The sequence below is a fragment of the Canis lupus genome, chromosome 2, assembly GCF_003254725.2.
Source record: "Canis lupus dingo isolate Sandy chromosome 2, ASM325472v2, whole genome shotgun sequence".
Classification (NCBI taxonomy): Eukaryota; Metazoa; Chordata; class Mammalia; order Carnivora; family Canidae; genus Canis; species Canis lupus.
In genome coordinates, this window is record NC_064244.1 from 11,084,240 (window position 1) to 11,102,865 (window position 18,626).

At 36.8% G+C, this 18,626-nt stretch overlaps 1 protein-coding gene across 5 annotated transcripts in view; it reads right to left on the minus strand.

The window, feature by feature from the left end:
* The window catches only part of PLXDC2 (plexin domain containing 2), a 510,869-nt gene continuing 492,243 nt past the window's right edge, over window positions 1-18,626 (minus strand). For all 5 annotated transcript variants that reach the window (XM_025464029.3, XM_049097150.1, XM_025464027.3 and 2 more), the window contains one exon: window positions 1-9,858. In XM_025464029.3, coding sequence (XP_025319814.1) covers window positions 9,742-9,858 — 117 coding nt within the window. In that variant the 3' untranslated portion in view covers window positions 1-9,741. The remainder of the gene's footprint in view (window positions 9,859-18,626) is intronic.

Sequence of the window (18,626 nt, forward strand, 5' to 3'; positions counted from 1 at the left end):
TTTAAGAAATTAAAACAAAATGATCATTTATTGTTTTTAATATGTAGTCAAATATGACAGCAGTATTACACAAATTGTTCCCTTCTTCCCCTTCTAAAATCCCAAATTTGTTGACTCCAACTGCAAGTGAAAAAACAGGATTTAATTCAGAAAATAGCAATCAACAGAGAGAACACAGATAACATTTGGTCACCACCAGCTTCCAGACTTCTTAAGATGAACTGTGCCACCATCACAGTCGATAAACCGGCTTTCTTACAAAATTATTACTAGGAAAAAAATTTTTGAAGATTTCCCACATACTGTAGGCAGAACCAGAATTGCAGAAAAACTTGGCTTAAGTAGCTGCATGAGGAAAACTTTAATGAATTATTGCAATCATAACGATCCCCAGGTAAAAGAGATGGCAAATTAATGAACTGTAAGGAAATACATTCAAACTCAGATAATTAATCTTACAGAGAAAATAATCAGGAAGCTTGCAGAAGTACATAGCATCTGAATTCTTGAATTGAAGCAGTAGGTTTCAATAAAGGTCATACCTTTTCTGCTATCAGACACCATTAAGTGCAAATTCATGTACAATCATTTTTTACATTTGCAGGTTCAGGTACGTCAAGCGTGAGGTCATCATGAAGAATGCGCATGTTATTTGATCGTGGAAGAATGCAGCTCAGAATGTCTCACTGACAGGGCAGAGGAAATAGGAATGATGCCCAGAGGACTGGAGCAAATTTAAAGTGCTCAGTTTTCCAAACCCTGTACTAAATGAAGTTTTGGAAAACCTCTGCAAAATTAACCTTCACCTGAAAGATGCATCCTTGATTTGAGTACAGCACTTTGGAAAAACAGTGAGAAACAATCTTGCAATGTGCTGTGCTCACCCACACAGTCTTTCCTTTTGTATGGGGTTGACTGGCTTTAGAGGGTCAGATTTTCCCCCAATGTTCTCTTTCAGGAGCACCACAGTGAGCTTTGTGATTCTGACAAAGGGTACAATTATACCCACTTCGAAGTGCATTTACAAATATTCTGTGCACTGGTGCAACTGGCATAAAACACAGACAGCCCCCCCGGGTGCCCAACTTCTCCTTTCACACTTCAACATTTCAGATGACTACAAGCAGAATTACCAGAAACAGTAGTAAATTCCTGGCATTGGAAGTTCCCATGATCCCAGCTGGCATGCAAAAAAGGCTGTCTCTTTTTTTCCCTTGAAAATAATGTACTTCCCAGGCACTGTCCAAATGTCTCAAATGAGGCAAATGAGAGATTTGTTTTGACCAACCCATGAAAAGACTTTCTCCTTCTCAGCTAGGGCCCTGAGATTTAGCTATAATGTACACAAAATGTCTGTGTCTAAAGAACCTTAATTCATTTCCCTAAAATGATTTTAACAGTTCTCAGCAAGGAAAGCTCTGACTTCACTTTGATGGTATTTTCAGAGTAAACTGGTAGAGGACACTTAATTTGGGTTTTTATTTCTCTGCTATAAATATGACAATCTGAGCATGTTTTTATTCAAATCACCTTACAAGTAGTTGCTTGAACTTGACCATATGTCTTGATAAGAGTACATGAATCTGGTCCCGAGATGGTCAAACCTCACAAAGATTCAGCAACGGGTCCGCAGTTGAAAGAATCATTTCTTCTCTTTTCCTCAAGAAAATTATTTTCTTTTTATTGTACTTTTATTGCCTGTGTGTGGTTGGCTGTCTCATGGTCTCTGGTACAGGGGAACCAAAGCACTTGCCTTGAGGGTCAGAGAAGATCAATGGAAAAGCCTCTTTTTGGTCCTTACTTGACCATAAGTAACCCAATTTCCTAGAGCAGGGGCCTTCATGGCTTTCGTATTGTGCCATAGGGAGAAGTATAGGTGGATGATAGTTGAGTTAGATTGAGGACATTTGTGACTTTCTGTATGTCACCTGCTTCCTAGGATAACCTGCAGGATTTGTGCCCCAGTGTATGAGTGTCTGAATGACCTAATTGTGAGCTGATCTTCATCTACTATTGATCTGTACATTGCTCTGAAGAAGGTGAAAATTCTGCTTGATGGTCTATATGAATCTTTATTTTTTCCATGAATATACACACCCACCTGTTCCTATGTTTATACCTGTCCTCATATAGCAGACTTCTAAAATTAGTTTCATGCTATTTATCTGTGTAATAGGCAAAAGGTTTATAGTTTCATGATCATTAAGTGGTATTTTGGTCATGAATATATAGTTTTTGTAATGCTAGGGAAAAGAGAGATTCTTTTTAAAAGTAACACACTAGTAGGAATGAGAGAAGTCACTGAGATTTTCAACCAGAATCAAGATAGATATATCACTATCTGCCAACTTAAATTGTTTTGCTTTATTCCATTAGGAGATTTTTTTTTTTTAGTAATTCTCAGATGTTAGTAAATTTTAGAAATTAGAAAAAGATGAGGACCAGCATATGATTTACATTACTTTTTCCCCCAGCCTTTTATTCTGGATTTGAAGTAACAGAATCTTTTAATGTCAACAGTCACCTGGAAATTCACTTATAATTACATGTTTTGAGCACTTATTTCTCTAGACATAATTTGGTCATTCATAATAAACGTGCTATTGAGAAGCCAATGATGATGTACTTCATAAACTTGTCAGGGAGAAGTGATTCAAGAAATTATGTGATTTTACTTGAATAATTACCATCTTAAAAAAATTACCATCTTACTTCTTTGCAATAATCACTGTGATAGTGATGGGCAGTGGATGGTTTAAAAGTTATGTCAGGTCACAATCAGCAGATGCATTCCAATTTCGACTGAGATTAGAAGATCAGCTTAATCAAAATATTATGTAACATCAAACTGTTTGATAGGATCATGGTAGAGGTGTGCTCAAGGGTCTCCTGGGCTGAAGCTTTCTGGTTTCTAGGATTGTCTTGAGAGAGCTCACTCTGTGCGTGCTCATCAATTATTTTATAGCTTTAGACAAAGTAATCAAGGCTTTCAATTGTGTCGTCATAGTAGCAACTTTTAGTAAATGATTAAGAATGCTTGCAAAGTCTGGGGTGGTCTGTTAGAAAAGGAATCAAGGGAGGCCTGCTATTCTAGTTGGGGGCTTGTTGTTATTCTAGGAATATTCCTGAGGGATTGTCTTTGTTAAAACTCCATCAAGTTTTCTAACTGGTGCAGATAGACACAAGCACAACTGACTTGACTCACGGTTACCCATAGGAAATCACTGACCCAACAGGAAAACGGACTTAAGGCACATCAAGTCAATAGGAACTTTGGCTTGACAGATTTAAACATTCTGACTCTCAAAATTCCAATTTTCAATTACTTGAGACGGTCAATTTTTTCTTCTAGAAGGATAATAAAAAATCAGATATAGAAATAGAAATATCAGAGTATCAGAAATAAAAAGCTCATCCAGATATACTTGAATTTAGATGTACCAAGCTTCAACTTCCATACATATTTTGAAGGCAAAGATGAAGGACTAAGATTTACAGATGTGTGAAATGACCAAAAGAAAACTCCTGAAAGCAGAGATTGGGATACTGAAGTTGTATGACCCAGAGTCCCCATACTGAAGCTAAAATCACAGCAGGTACTATTATAGCAGCAAGGCATAATTACCAAACAGACTTATCTCTCGCTATGAAAAAGTCAGTTTCCAAGTTTCCAGAGATAACCAATCTTCTGATCTCTCAATAAATTTGTAAAGCTGAGAGATGGGGAAATAGATAAGGATGATGGTGGGTTGTAATTGAACTAGTAACTTTTACAGTCCCTTCTAATTCAAACAGTTTATGATTCCAAGTCTTATTGGAAATAGAAAAAAAAACCCTATTTATCATAAAGTTTAAGTAAACAGCAAAAGAGAAACCTTTCTTTTTTTTCCCTCATATGTTTTGCTCATTAGATTATCTGGTACTTTTACCAAGCCCAATCCAAGGACATTTGGCAATGTTTGGAGACATCTTTAGTTATCATAAGTCCATGTGTGTGCGTGCATGTGTGTGTGTGTGTATGTGTGTATGAGAGAGAGAGACAGAGAGACAGAGTGCTACGGGCATACAGTCAACAGAAGCTGTTCTGCTTGGAAGCTGCCAAATATGCCCTACAATGCACGGAACTATTTCCATCTTACCCTCCCACAAAGAATTAATGCTGAAGTTGAGAAAGCTTGTGACATAACAACCATACACACCTAAAGTGCAAATGCTTCTTTGATACACTGGTGCTTCCAGAAAACCTTAAAACTATGATGTTGAAAATTCAGAAAATATTGGTACAAGAAAAGAGAACTGTTACATCTAGTCTGAAGAAGTTCAAGTGACCTGGGAAGTCCTCCTGGGTCTGGGACAACTTTGGATGAGTCACTTTTCTTCTCACGAATGAAATTTGCAAATCATTAGAAATAGAGCAAACAGCACCAATGTGCAATGATGTACTGTATTTCTGAAACAGTCTTCGGGAACATACTTGATAGCTCCCTATCTACATATAGTAGACTACTGGAATTGGGAATTGGATGGAGTTATATTGATCTGACCCACTTGCAAAATTGTGTTTGAGGATTCCATCATATTACAATTATCAGTTGACATGCCTGAACTCTCACTATTTGTATTTATCTCTATATATCACAAGGTCCAGTAGAGGAACTTGGTTCCAGTAGGTGTTCAATAAACATTTAAGTAAACTGAGTGGCTGGATGAGTGAACAAATAAAGGGATGAGTCAAAGTGCTCCACAAAATGAAAAGTGCTTTACAAACACAAGATAATATGAATATATAATAGGTAATGCCACAGACCTCACAATATTTGCTCAAGAAAACCTTCCTAGGACAAAAATGTTCAAACAGTTTAAAAAGCAAATAAAAATTGTGTTGTAAGAAAACAGGCTATGAAGAGTCTTAGTTTTCAGATATATTTGGGAAGAAACGAAACAAAGGTAGAACAATTTTAAATGAGAAAAAATAGTGTTGCTGACAGATGACCACAGGGAGGGGTGAGGGACATGCAAAACCAAATAAAGACACTGTAATGGCTGGAGCCTGAAGTCACTGGTTGTTATAAAGATGGTACCATACATGAACATGATAGAGGAAGATTGTCCACGTTCTATAAGAATAGTCAATACTACAGATTAAATTAGCCCTCTAAGCTGGTTGGTTGGCCTTAATTGCTGACCAAGGCAAGAAAAATGGTAACAGAAATGACCAGTCAGGAGTGTTAAGTTCAACACACAATTCTGACACTGGGAAAATTATCATATCTTTCTGGGCATCAGTGTTTTGATCTGTAAGACGATAAGCTTGGGTTAGATGACCTGCCGTAATTCTGGCCTATGGATGCTGATGCCAAAACACAGGATAGGATGGGAAAGTTAGAGCTAGAGAAATCTTTGGGAATTAGTAAAGCTCATTGTAATAAAATATCTGAAAAATACCTGCAGAAATACAAGGCAAAATAACATGTTACAGGAGGAAGAAACCATGACAATAGGATCTATTTCTCAGTCTTATTTAAAAACTCATTTCTTATAATGGAAGGAAAGTTTCTTGAATCAAGGCATGGATTCTAGCAAAACATTTTCTCAAACGGGCAACAGACACAAGAGTACATAACAAAATTTATACTTCTTCACGAAAGGTAATAACATTAAGAATTTTTTGCCTCAGAAACTAATAAATTATACTAATCAGAATATATATTATCTGCATAGTAGTATAATTTAAAAGAATAGTAATCCTCTTATTTGCATTTGCTAATTTCTATAGTTCCAATTAAGCTCCACATATTTTTATATTTTAATGCATTGGCCCCTTATATTTGTGTTACAGGGATAAAACAAATATTTAAAATTATTTATTTGAGGTATTTCCTTCTAAAGAGAAGCCTGGTGGTCAGCTGCTGGGCTTCTCATTGCTACAAAGAGTAAACTAGGAAATCACAAGGAACTAGAGAGGCTAAGTGACTCTACAGAATAAAGATTTGTGCTAGTTACAGGATACTCACAGGGCCTCTTTCATGGCAGAGGAGTCAAAGTTGGGAGAGATGTGACAGGGGAAATATTAAGAGAAAATATTAAGATAGAGAAAAAATTGAGCAATTTCCTTTGGCATTTTCTCAAGAAGTGTATTGATTTGATTGTCTTTGAATGCTTTTAGGATTGATGCTTTTCTTCCTCCGGATGCAAATTTGTGCTGAGACTGAACCAAGGATGTGCTTCATATGAGTTACATTGATGTAAGTTTTGAAACTCTGTACATCTGTACATCTGTGCATCAATCTGCGTAATAACAACCTTGCAAGGAAAGCAGAACAAAAATATTTTTATTTTCCAAAATTGTAAATTGAGACTCATGGAAGTTAAAGTGATTTTCCCAAGATAACATAGTGGAGACTCAAAGCTGTGTCAGCTGGTATTCTTTCCATTATAGCATGCTGTGTCTCTGAGATCAAAAACACTCAGATACACCCAAGAATGACCAAATCTTCTCTTTTTCTTCCTCCTCCTTTTTATTCAAATGGAGAGAATTAAAAGGAAAGACCTCTACAGCACTGTATAATAGAATTTTCTGCAATGATGGGAATGTTCTGTTTTCTCCGATATGGAAGTCAACAAGGCACAGGTGGCTATTGGGCATTCAGAATGTGACTAGTGACTGAAGAACTGAGTTTTTTTTAAATTTATTTTTAATTAATTTAAATTTAAATAGCCACATTTGGCTGGTGGATATGATACTGGACAGCACAACTCTAGAAACTCCATGTGAGAGAGATTAGCCTTAGGTATTCGAAAGTAAAATAATAATGAGGGCAAACTGTACTTATTTTATTGATCTTCAGTTTTCTGTTTGTTAGTATATCTTAAAGTCTAAACACTTCATAAACACACCAACATTGTGGTTAGTGCCATCTGGTTGGATTTATTTTTCTTGACATTCATACTTCATCCTAATCATCAAATATTATTTTCTCTGTAGCACCATTTATCTGGTTTCTTCAGAAGTCTGTGTGTGTTCCTTTGCTATTCTTAACTTTTAAAATTGTCATCCTCTCTCTACTATGTTCATAGTATTTAAGAAATGTATAGATGCACCCCTTCTAATATATGATGTATGTAAAGTCCAAAGCATCAATGTCCATTCTGAATTTCTAGAAACATTGTGTATGTTTGCTCCTCCTTTGCAGTTAATGGGCACCAGGAACAAACCAGAAATATAAAATAGAATAAAAATTTCATGAAAAAAAGGGATTAGTCAGCCTTTCCCCTTACCACTAAAAGATTCATATACAGCAGAAACTTCTCACCACCTTTAACTTCTCCTTTCGTTAGGAAGTTTTCTCACACTTCCAAAAACTTTCCCCTATTATATGATGCTTTAGTTCACTGAACAATTCAGTGTTTTATGTCTTATTTGTTTTTTCCAGAATTGTCAATTCTTTTAATTGAAAGTGGAAGATGGGCTCTGAAGGGAATAAAGACAACATGACAACTTCAAAGAATTGTGTAAGGAGTTTGATATATACACAAGGTTTCTATAACTGTCAATCAACTGCTATTGGAAGCCATCACTATCACAAAAGCTAGTGGAAGAAGCGTTATCTTATCCTAAAAGGAATCGTCTATGTGTTCCTTATATCTTTGTAGAATACCAGTTGCACCAGTTACGTTGGCAAGTCATTTGGTTATTGCTATCTGACCAAACCTACCCCACAAGAAATAAGTTGGGATATTTCATACAAACTGAATGCAGATACTGCAGAGAGATTGTCATCACATCCTTCAATTGCTTGTCAGGTTTTGTTTTTTGTTTTTGTTTTTTGTCTTTTTTTTTTTTTGTTTGTTTTGTTTTTGCAATTATTAACTAAGTAGGTTAGGAAGAAATGACTAACCTCATCAGGTATTTAAAAATGTAAAGCAAAATATATGTGATGGAAAATAGCAGTAGTTTACATCAGCTGACTGTGAAGATAAAATATGGTACTCTGTTAGTAGACTGATGTTCAATGGAGACACTGGGTACAGATGCTAAGCTGTTAGTAAAGTGCTGCTTACAAGACATCTCTGCTTCTCGATACCTGAATCTGCAAATGTTGAACACTGTACCCTACAGCGTCTTGGCACAGGATGTCAGTTTCGTGGGTCGAGGTGTCCATGACATTGTACACATAGGACCTGAATTTAAACCTTGGGAGCTTGGGATACGTATTAACCACTTTCCTCCTCAAGCAATGCCTTGGCCTTTCCCCATTCACCGAGAGGTTTCAAAATCTGGATTGTGATTACTGGGCAAAATGACAGATCCATCTAAGGAGCATTTTGCATCTGCTCTATTTAGCCAGGGATGGAAGGGGTTGAGAGAAATGAAAGAGTGGCTCAAATAGGCAGGAAAATGATCGGCACTGCAACTGATTGAACCACTTTTGCTAAGTGACATAAAAATATTCTAATATTAAGGATTATTTTACAACTCTATGGAAGTATGCAGTAATGCATCTCGCATTTGTTTTGTCCTGATGACAAATGCACTCTTTGAGTCACAAGAGCCTGCCTTGTGTTAGTTATAAACAAAAATATATTTATATATATATTTATGTAACTACTATGTGCTTTAAAGAAAATTACTGTATGATTCAGCAGGGTTCTTTCATTCTTTTTCTATCGTCAGGGATATGCTGACTTGAATGGCTTCTGAGACAGGAATCGACAATGACATGGGCCTTAAGTACTGAAGTAGCGCAAAGTAAAAAGAAAGAATAACCTGAACCCCTCCTGCCCCGTATGTTTAGAATCCCTTAACGTTTTTGCTTCAAAAACAATTAGGGACTCTCCGTATTGTTTCCTTCAGCCAAGAGCAAATGTGGCTTCATAGGATTTCATAGCTGGCAAAACAGAGGCAATGAATCCTTTTTTTTTTTTTTTAAAAAAAAAAAAAAAAGAAGTGTTTTATCCCGAGGCAGAAGGGAAACCCTCAGGTGCCACTCTCTCTCCCTCATCCTTAGCTAAGAGTTTGGCAATTCTGTTACAACCCATAGAAGGGACACTCATTAACAGGAAAAGGAGGCACGGTTTGAACCTCCTCCACAGATAAAATATTCGTTCTGTAAAATAATGAACTTGTTGCAACAAGTGGTTCTAGACCAGAAGAACAAAATCCTTTTTGCCACATCTGGTGGAAAAATAGAAAATCTCTTATTGAACATTTGTTTTTTTGCTCCTGCATGAGCTGTTTTTCTTAGCAATCTTGAAACAGTCATCATTGCTCTTTTGGAAGAAAGGGTTCAGGCTTTGGAACTCAGTCATCTTTGAGACATCAGAGAAGAATATTTGAACCAAAGGTGGAGATCCCTCAGGAACTAAAGCTTTATTATTATTGTTTTTCTCGATCCCTTTGCAACCCTGCACCTAAGCCAATAGCACTGTGATATTGTCATACTTTAGTTAAGTCCACAGGAGATGTTCTGAGTGAACTATAAAATGTCATTCCACTAGGGAATTCTATGTTCGATGGTCAGTGGTACCTTGCATATGTTTTAGTTTTTCTTTTACCCTTCCTGGGCTGGGCTTGTCCAGAAATCTCATCTCCTTCAGGCTACAACAGCTTAGGGATCCTTTGTGTGTGTGTGTGTGTGTGTGTGTGTGTGTGTGTGTGTGTGTGTGCATCTTAAAGGTATAGGCAAATTTTTAGTCTTAACACCTGTAAGCCAGCACTGGTGCTGTTCTGTCCTAGAAATTTTAGCACTGCTCTGATACAATGAAACCTTCTTTCTCTCCAACTGGTTCAACTTCCGCATAGGCAGGATGACCAGAACCTCTTCGAAACTTCATCGCAGGCCATCTGCTTGGGCGTCTCTAAAACAGAAAATGCAAAAGTAATGAATACCAGGGTGATGGTCGTATCATGAAAAACATATCTGAATATTTTAAAGGTTTATTCATTTACTTATTTGGGGGAGGAGAGAGAGACACAGAGAGAGAGCATGGGTGGTGAGGGCAGAAGCGGAGGGAGAGAGAATCCTCAAGTAGACTCTATGCTGACTGCAGAGCCCAACAGGGGGCTGGATCCCAGAACCCTGAGATCACAACATGAGCCAAAACCAATAGTTGGATGCCCAATAGACTGAGCCACCTAGATGCCCCAGTATTTGCCAAATATTTTAGATTAGCTTCTGAATTAAATTTAGCAATACATTAAATTCTCTCATGTTACTACCACAGATGGAATTACATGTGCTCAAAGACCCATGTTTTCATCTTTCCTATGGCACTAGGAGCAAACATTTACCATAGCTGCCCCATAGGAACAAGAGCTTCCCAAAGTCATGTATGCCTTATGCATACTTTTGTCTAAAAGATTCTCTGAGTGTCTAACTAGGAAAAAAATGAATTGTAGAAAAAAAAAAACAAGTTTTCTGAATATCTAGCCACTGACTATTTCTCTTCTCTAGGAATAATATCATGCTATTTTATTTATTAATTCTCTCAAAAACATAAGGCCATACTCTTCTGCACAGCTCTTAGAAGTGTGTCTCAAATTAGGTGCTAGACTTTCTAGTAAACAAACTAAAAGAAAAATCATTTAATATCTGAAGAAATTATTTATTAAGCTAAGACTTCCTATACGTGATTTTTTTTGCATTTGAAAATTAACAGATGTCATAGACAATCTCAAGCCTATGACTTAAATAATTGTACAAGTAGACACCAGTCCTAAAATCCAGGTTATTTATTCTGACAAAAGGAGCGCACCTTTCCCTAGTACTCTGTCCATCAGACAAACCTTCTGTGATTTGCAAATAGAAGTGCTGATATGAATTATTAAGTTACAGCAGCAGGAGACACTAAGATGCATTTCACGGCTCCAGTGACACTGGAAACTAATGCTCCATTTATCAGAGTGCCTGCAATTTTGGAGTATATAAGACAATAAGTACTGAAGGAAGTTTATTTCTGTCTGAAGTTTATTTCTATCGAAAGAATTTTAATGTGAAAAATGTTAAATATCAGTGTAGATACTGGCATTTGGCAGCTTTCTAGATTTGCCAAGTCCATTCCACTGGCAATGATTAATGGGCATAGAAGAGTTTTCACATCAGGTAGGAATGAGTATTAGCTCTACTTTCTGGAAAAATACCTAGTGAGGCAATTACATTCTGCCTATTAATATTATTTCCTGCCTGTATAACATCATGTGATCAGAATGCCTTATATTTATTAACTGATTAAGTCCTGTGGTATACGTGAAAAACTGAATTATCCTTATTTTCTGGAAAAAAAAAGTTAAAACAAAGAGAGGGCTGAATAGCAAATACTGTGTCTTTGTTGGAACTAAAAATCATCATCGATGGAAATACACTGAGCATTTTTAGGGAGCTGGGCACTTTAACTCATGATCACTCCTGTCAGTGGAGAAATGACAATCTGCTACTGTGCTCACGAAACTCCCATTTCGGTTTCAGTTACTTCACAGTTGGGTTTTTGAAGGCCCAGCTGCCCTAGTCCTTCTCCGAGTCAAGTAGCACCACTCAGTCTTTGCTCCAAACCTCCACCTTTCCAAGGCCCGCCTGCCTGCCAGCTGGCAAGTACAGCCTTGTGAACTAGCCATACTTGACAACCCAGCACATAAAGATATTGTACTGTCAGTGACTTAAAAAGGTGCACAGATTATCATCAAGAAAATAAGAGACAACAGGTGCTGGCAATGAGATGGTGAAAGGGGAGGCCTTCTCCACTGCTGGTGGGAGTGTAGATTAGTTCCAACCACCATGGAAAACATATGGAGGTTCTTCAAAAAGTTAAAAATAGATCTGCCATATGATCCAGCAATTCCAATTCTGGCCATATATCCAAAAGAAATGAAAACAGGAGTTTGATGAGACCTCTGTGCTCTCAAGTTTATTGCAGCATTATTCACAATAGCTAATGTGTGGAAACAGCACAAATGCCCATCAATGGGTCAATGAACAAAAAAGCTGGATATATACACAATGGAAAGCTATTCAGCCATGAAAAAGGAGGATATCCTGCCACTTGCAACAATATGGATGGACCTTGAGCATATTATGCTAAGTGAGATAAGTCAGAGAAAGACATATCACTTATATGTGTAACCTAAAAAGGTCAGACATGTTTAAAAAAAACAAACAGTGGTTAACAGGAGATGGGGGCTGGGGAATAAAACTGGTTGTGTTTTAGGGTACAGACTTGAAACTAGTATTGAGCCACAGAGATCTAAAGTACAGTATACAGAATTTAGACAATACTATTGTACTAGAAGTATATAATGTGATAATGTTACAACCTTATTATATCAATGTATCAAAGTAACATGCTGTGAAACTTAAATTTATACAATGCTACATGTCAGATTTATCCAATTAGATTTGTTCTAAATAAAAAGGAGCATAGATGATGAGAATGATGATGATGATGCTTGTGAAAGTTATATTTTATTGAGCTCTTAGCTGTATTTAATGCTTTATACTAGGTGCTTTACATATATAATCTCATTAAAATGCACAAGTCAATCATTTACATTTTGCACAAACCCATTAAGCCAGCAAATGGCAGAACTCAGATTTAAAATGAGATCTACTTAACTTTCAAAGTTAACTCTCCTTAAAATTTGGTGGTTTGTGTACGACTCACGAAATTTGTGAACATGGTTCTAATTTTATTTCAGTATTTTTTTGTTTGTTTGTTTTAAAGATTTTATTTATTTGAGAGAGAGAGAGACAGAAGGCACATGCATGAGAGCATGAGTGGGGGTGGGAGGAAGGGTAGAGGGAGAAGGAGAAGCAAACTTCCGCTAAGCGAGGATCCTGAAGCAGGGCTGATCCCAGGACCCTGAGATCATGACCTGAACTGAAGGCAGACACTTAAATGACTGAGCCATCTGGGCACTCCCAATTTTATTACAGTCTTATGAAAAAATATAACATAACTAGTAACTTCAGTATTCTATTAGTAAGTCAGAATTATTAATTAATAATTTTATGTCTTAGGTGAAAGACTGGAGGACTATTGGTAATATTTATCATGTACTTTCTGAGTTCATCATAGAGGTACTCAAAATAGAAAGTACAAAAATGATGGCCAGTGAAGCTTCCTCTCTAACACGGTACAAACTTATTTTCTGAATTAACTACATATCCTTAGGGAAAACTCTTGGTTTCCTATTAAAGGTAGGAAAAAAGAGAAAGAAAGAAAGAAAGAAAGAAAGAAAGAAAGAAAGAAAGAAAGAAAGAAAGAAACAGACAGACCCTAACAAGATTTAAAATGACTAGAGATCTCACCATTCACACATACATTGGTTCAACTATCAATGTACATCACTTATATACATTTCTAGAAACATTAAATCCTTGCACATACTGTTTTATAAAATTCTATTTTTGCACTTAAGTGTACACTGAAAAAATTTATGAACTATCTCTGCACAAAATTATTTTAAATGTTTGTAGGCCATATTATTCATAACTCAACCATGATTTATATAGTCAATTTGATTTTGAGTTTTTTCCCAATTTTTTGACAACAGAAATGATTTTACAATGAGTATCTTTGTTGATCACCTGATGGGAATATCTCTCTCTGGTCAGTTCCTTTTATGAACTTTCAAAGTGAAATTATTGGACCAAAGGAGAACACAGAAATTATTCACTAAACAATTGAAATTTCTAAAATATTGCTAGATGCTGTGTTGGAGGACACATGACCAAAGAAAGATATATGGTTTCCATGGTTTCCAAATGGAAGATAAAATAATTTGAGAAGAAAGGGATTTTCAATGTAGATTGAAAAGATGAGAAAATGCACTGAAGAATTAACATAGGTATCAAACTTTCTAAAGATGAACAAAGTAGAATAGGTATAATATAGCTAAAATTATTTGACATGAGTATTTTATTTGTGCAAAAGTAAAAAAATATATAATTACTTCCATAGATTTTGACTAGATTAAAAGAAAGGGCTTTTCCTCCCATAATACCTTAAATTTTATAACAAAATCTGACAAATAGCATGCACTGGGGCTTAATAATTTGATTTGATTTTACATTCTTTGACACTTCTTGATACCTCAATCTTAGCCCAAAGAATGCTGAATAAAGAGTAATGACTTTGCCAAAATTCTGCTTCCTTTCTAAAATATTTTCACACATCACAAATCAATTAATGACCTTAAATAAATCACTTTGTTTCCTCATCTGTAAATTTGTATCTGAAGGTTTGTCCTCCAGAATCCTAGAACCTAGAATCCTAGAACCCTTATACTTGCTTGCCTGAGATAATTGACTTTAACTTTGGGGAGAAGATAATGATTTAAGAATTCTTCTGTGTCATGGTTCTTCTATCATTCTTCTATCTTCTATCTTCTATCTTCTATCATTCTTCTATCTTCTCTTGTCTCCCTCTATTACCTTTTAGGATTCCTAGATTAATGAGAAATCTATACAAATCAGTCCTAACCGAAATTGCTTTTCTAAGTCAATCTGCAGTTCAGAGATCTCCTTATTAATTAAAAAAAAAGAAAAACAAAAAAACCAAAAAACAGAGCATTTCTATGACTGTAATGGAACAAGTGAAGATTTAGTTCTTACAGAAAAATCTTGAATGTTGGTGGTATAATATGACGCATCTATCCAGAAGACAAAGAAGTCTAGGAACCTGGGCATGCTGTCTGGCTCTGCCATAAAGTGTGATGGGTCACTACCTGGCATTTATACTTCCTTCTCAAGGATCAGATATGTCCAAATCTGTGTTCCTTTTAGAATGGCAAATTCAAATTGTTAGAGAAGCTGATGGGGGGGGGGGGGGGCTGGAGGGTCACCTGCTAACTGAGCAGGATGTATGCTGAAAATTGAAAAATTCAAACCAGATTGTAATGTTAATTCATTACAGAGATTCAGGATGTAATGCCTTAAAACATTGTTGGGTGTAATGCGTGGGTGATCTCTAATTTCATTTCTGAGAATTATTTATGTGATTAATCACATTCAGAAGTACATGTTCATGTGGATATGTCGGCACTGGGGTGGGCTGTGCAAACAGGTATTTTCCCTAATTACTACTTCAGAACTATTAATTGAACAGTCATCCAGATCTGTCTCAGTGGTCTGTGGCAAGATAATTAGCTGAAATATCCACAAACAAACCTGCAGGGTATCCTCAGTTAGTAGTGTACACAAAACTGCAGCTGGAGATTTCTCTGCAAGCTTGGAGAGCAGAGCAGAGAGGTTTTCTGTGGGCTAGACGAGACCTTCAGAGGAAGTTACTAAGTGTGAGTGATAAAGGGAAGGGGCGAATTTTGAAATCCAAAGCCCAGCTAGAAGACACCAGTGGTGCATGATAGCACTTGACAAGCAGTTGTTCCAAAATTTCTGGTGTTTTGTGCTGCTTCCTTCAGTGAATGGTGGGGAAGAGAGAAAAGGCTAGGACTGTGAGGTATGGACAGCATCACGGACAAGGCTAGGACTGTGAGGTATGGACAGCATCATGGACCTCTCACTTCCCAGCACAGGACTTAGACTAAGTCACACATTTTCTCTGTTTCTCAGTTTCCCCGTTTGGAAATAGAATGATCTCGATTATTGTTTTTTTCAAACTCTTTTTCTTTAATTAAGAAAAAAATTAAGTCACTGACCCTTTGTTCCAATGAAATATCACCCAAAAGCCTCAACAGGATCCAGGAGGGTAGGTTTCTCTTCATTGTAATGAAGAGACCCCTGTTTACACACTCTCCCTTGGGTCCTGACACAGCCCGCGGATCCCACACTATCTCAGAACTCATACTGGCAGCCATAGAACTAAGTATGCATTTCTCACACTTAACTGTGCCTATATATCACCAGGGATCTCCTTAAAGTGCAGATTCTGATTCGGTAGGTCTGGAGGAAGGCCTGGGACTCTGCATTTCTAAAGAGTTCTAGGTGATGCTGCTGCTGCTGGTCCTCATGGCACACTTTTTTTCTTTTATTTAATTAGCCAACATATAGTACATCATGTTTTAGATGTAGTGTTCAATAATTCATCAGTCACTTACAACACCCGGAGTTCATCACATCACGTGTCCTCCTTAAAGCCCTTCACCCACCTATCTAATCCCCCACTCACCTCCCCTCCAGCAACTTTGCTTCCTATAGTCAAGAGTTTTTCTCCCTCTCTGATGACTTCCCATTCAGTTTTCCTCTCTTCCCCTGTGATCTTCTGCACTGTTTCTCATATTCCACATGACTAAATCCATGTAATTGTCTTTCTGCTGACTGACTTCTTTTGCTCAGCATAATACCCTCCAGTTCCATCCACATCAGTGCAAATAGCAAGTATTCATCCTTTATGATGGCTGAGTAATATTCTATTGCGTGTATACACACACACACACACACACACACACACACACACCATATCTTCTTTATCCATTCATCTGTCTATGGACATCTGAGTTCTTTCCACAGTTTGGCTCCTATTGACATTGCTGGTATAAACATTGGAGTACAGGTGACCTTCGAATAGTTATATTTGTATCTTTGGGGTAAATACCCAGTAGTGCAATTGCTGGGTCATAAGGTAGATCTATTGTTAACTTCTTGAGGAACCTCCATATGATTTTCCAGAGAGGAGGTACAGACTTGCATTCCCACCAACAGTGTAACAAGGTTCCCCTTTCTCTGTATATGCACTAACATTTGTTTCCTGAAATTTTTTTAAAGATTTTATTTATTTATACATGAGAGACACACAGAGAGAGGCAGAGACATACGCAAAGGGACAAGTGGGCTTCATACAGGGAGTCCGACGTGGGACTCGATCCCAGGACCCTGGGATCATGACCTGAGCAGAAGGCAGATGCTCAACCACTGAGCCACCCAGGAGCCCCTGTTTCCTGACTTGTTAATTTGAGCCATTCTGACTGAGGTGAAGTGTACCTCATCACACAGCACACTCTGAATAGCAAGAGTAATGATTCTTTATAGTGTCTTCAAATAGGAGCATTCCTTAAAAGGGGGTGGTAGAAAAATTACTGATCTTTGGCCTTCCCTATGTTTCCAGTGGGTCTTTGCGGGAACTGAACACATGTTCAAACAACTGGGTCAGCCTTCCCATATTTGGCTTTGACAAAACTGAATTGTTCAAGGGGAAGGATTTTTTTTTTCTTTTTCATTACTTCTAAATACAAATTATTCTCTACTCCCTTTATTTTGTGTTGAATATTACTTCAACATAAATTATATTAAGTTATAAATATCTAGGTTGCCAGATCTGGCAAGTAGATACACAAAACACCAGTTAAATTTGAATTTCAGATAAACAGAGAATAACTTTTCAAAACTATACTTCATTGGACATTCTTATACTAAAACAAAAAATACTCATTGGTAATTTGAAATTAAAATTTATCTAAGTGTCCTGTATTTTATTTGGCAAACCTACCTGTAGGAAAACACAATGCCTTTGGGCCCTGGCCAGTCAAACTTGCAATCTAAATAAAATAAACTATTCCTATTTGTGGTTGTGCTTTCCTGCTTTGTGAATTGTAGGTAACTTTTTTCCTTAAAAAGAGTAACTCAGGGATCCCTGGGTGGCGCAGCGGTTTAGCGCCTGCCTTTGGCCCAGGGCGCGATCCCACGTCGGGCTCCCGGTGCATGGAGCCTGCTTCTCCCTCTGTCTGTGTCTCTGCCTCTCTCTCTCTGTGACTATCATAAATAATTTAAAAAAAAAAAAAAAAAAGGAACTAGACTGCCTTAAAAAAAAAAAAAAAGAGTAACTCAAATTAATTTGTCTGTCTTCTGGTGTGGTCAAGAATCCCAATAAATAACTCTTGTAGGAAGCAAAGCCTGGGTGTTCTTTTACATATTTTCTACTCATTTTAATTGTTTTTCTCATGTGGAAGCTATCTTATTGTCCTGCAGTTGCCTCTTCTCCAACCCACAACTGCTACTTGCCATGGGTATATTGCCTTCATTCTAGAACTGTCCTATGGGTGATCCTGAAAAATCAGTTAATTGCATCACAGTTGGTACAAGTCCAAGATGAAAATAATCTTAATGCATGTAGAGAACAGCTATATTTTGGGATTTAAAAAAAATCATCACATTATTCATGTGATTCTCCTAAAGCTAAAGCATTCTTTAAATATTAAATGACATCTTTCTCCTCTTGAAGACAACATTATTTTTGGTAATGCTCATGAAATGAAGTGAATAATAATAATGATGACCAGAAAAGAAATGCAGACAGTGAAAATATTCCTGTTTTAAACTTCTTAGGTATAATCATCCCAATGAAAAACATTACAAATGAAAAATAAAACAAATACTACCATGAAAAGAGGAAAATAGAATGACTTAATGTATTTTTTGAACCAAATTTAAATTTATTTCATTTAAAAAGTCATGGTTTTTACAAAATTTATCATCTTATCTTTTTTTTTTTCCATTTTCAGGTTTTTATTTAAATTCTAGTTCGTTAACATGCAGTGTAATATTGGTTTCAGGAGTAGAATTAAGTGATTCATCACTTATATGTAACAACCAGTGTTCATCCCAAGTGCCCTCCTTAATCTCCATCACCTGTCTAGCCCATCTCCCACCCACCTCCTTCCATCAACCCTTAGTTTGTTT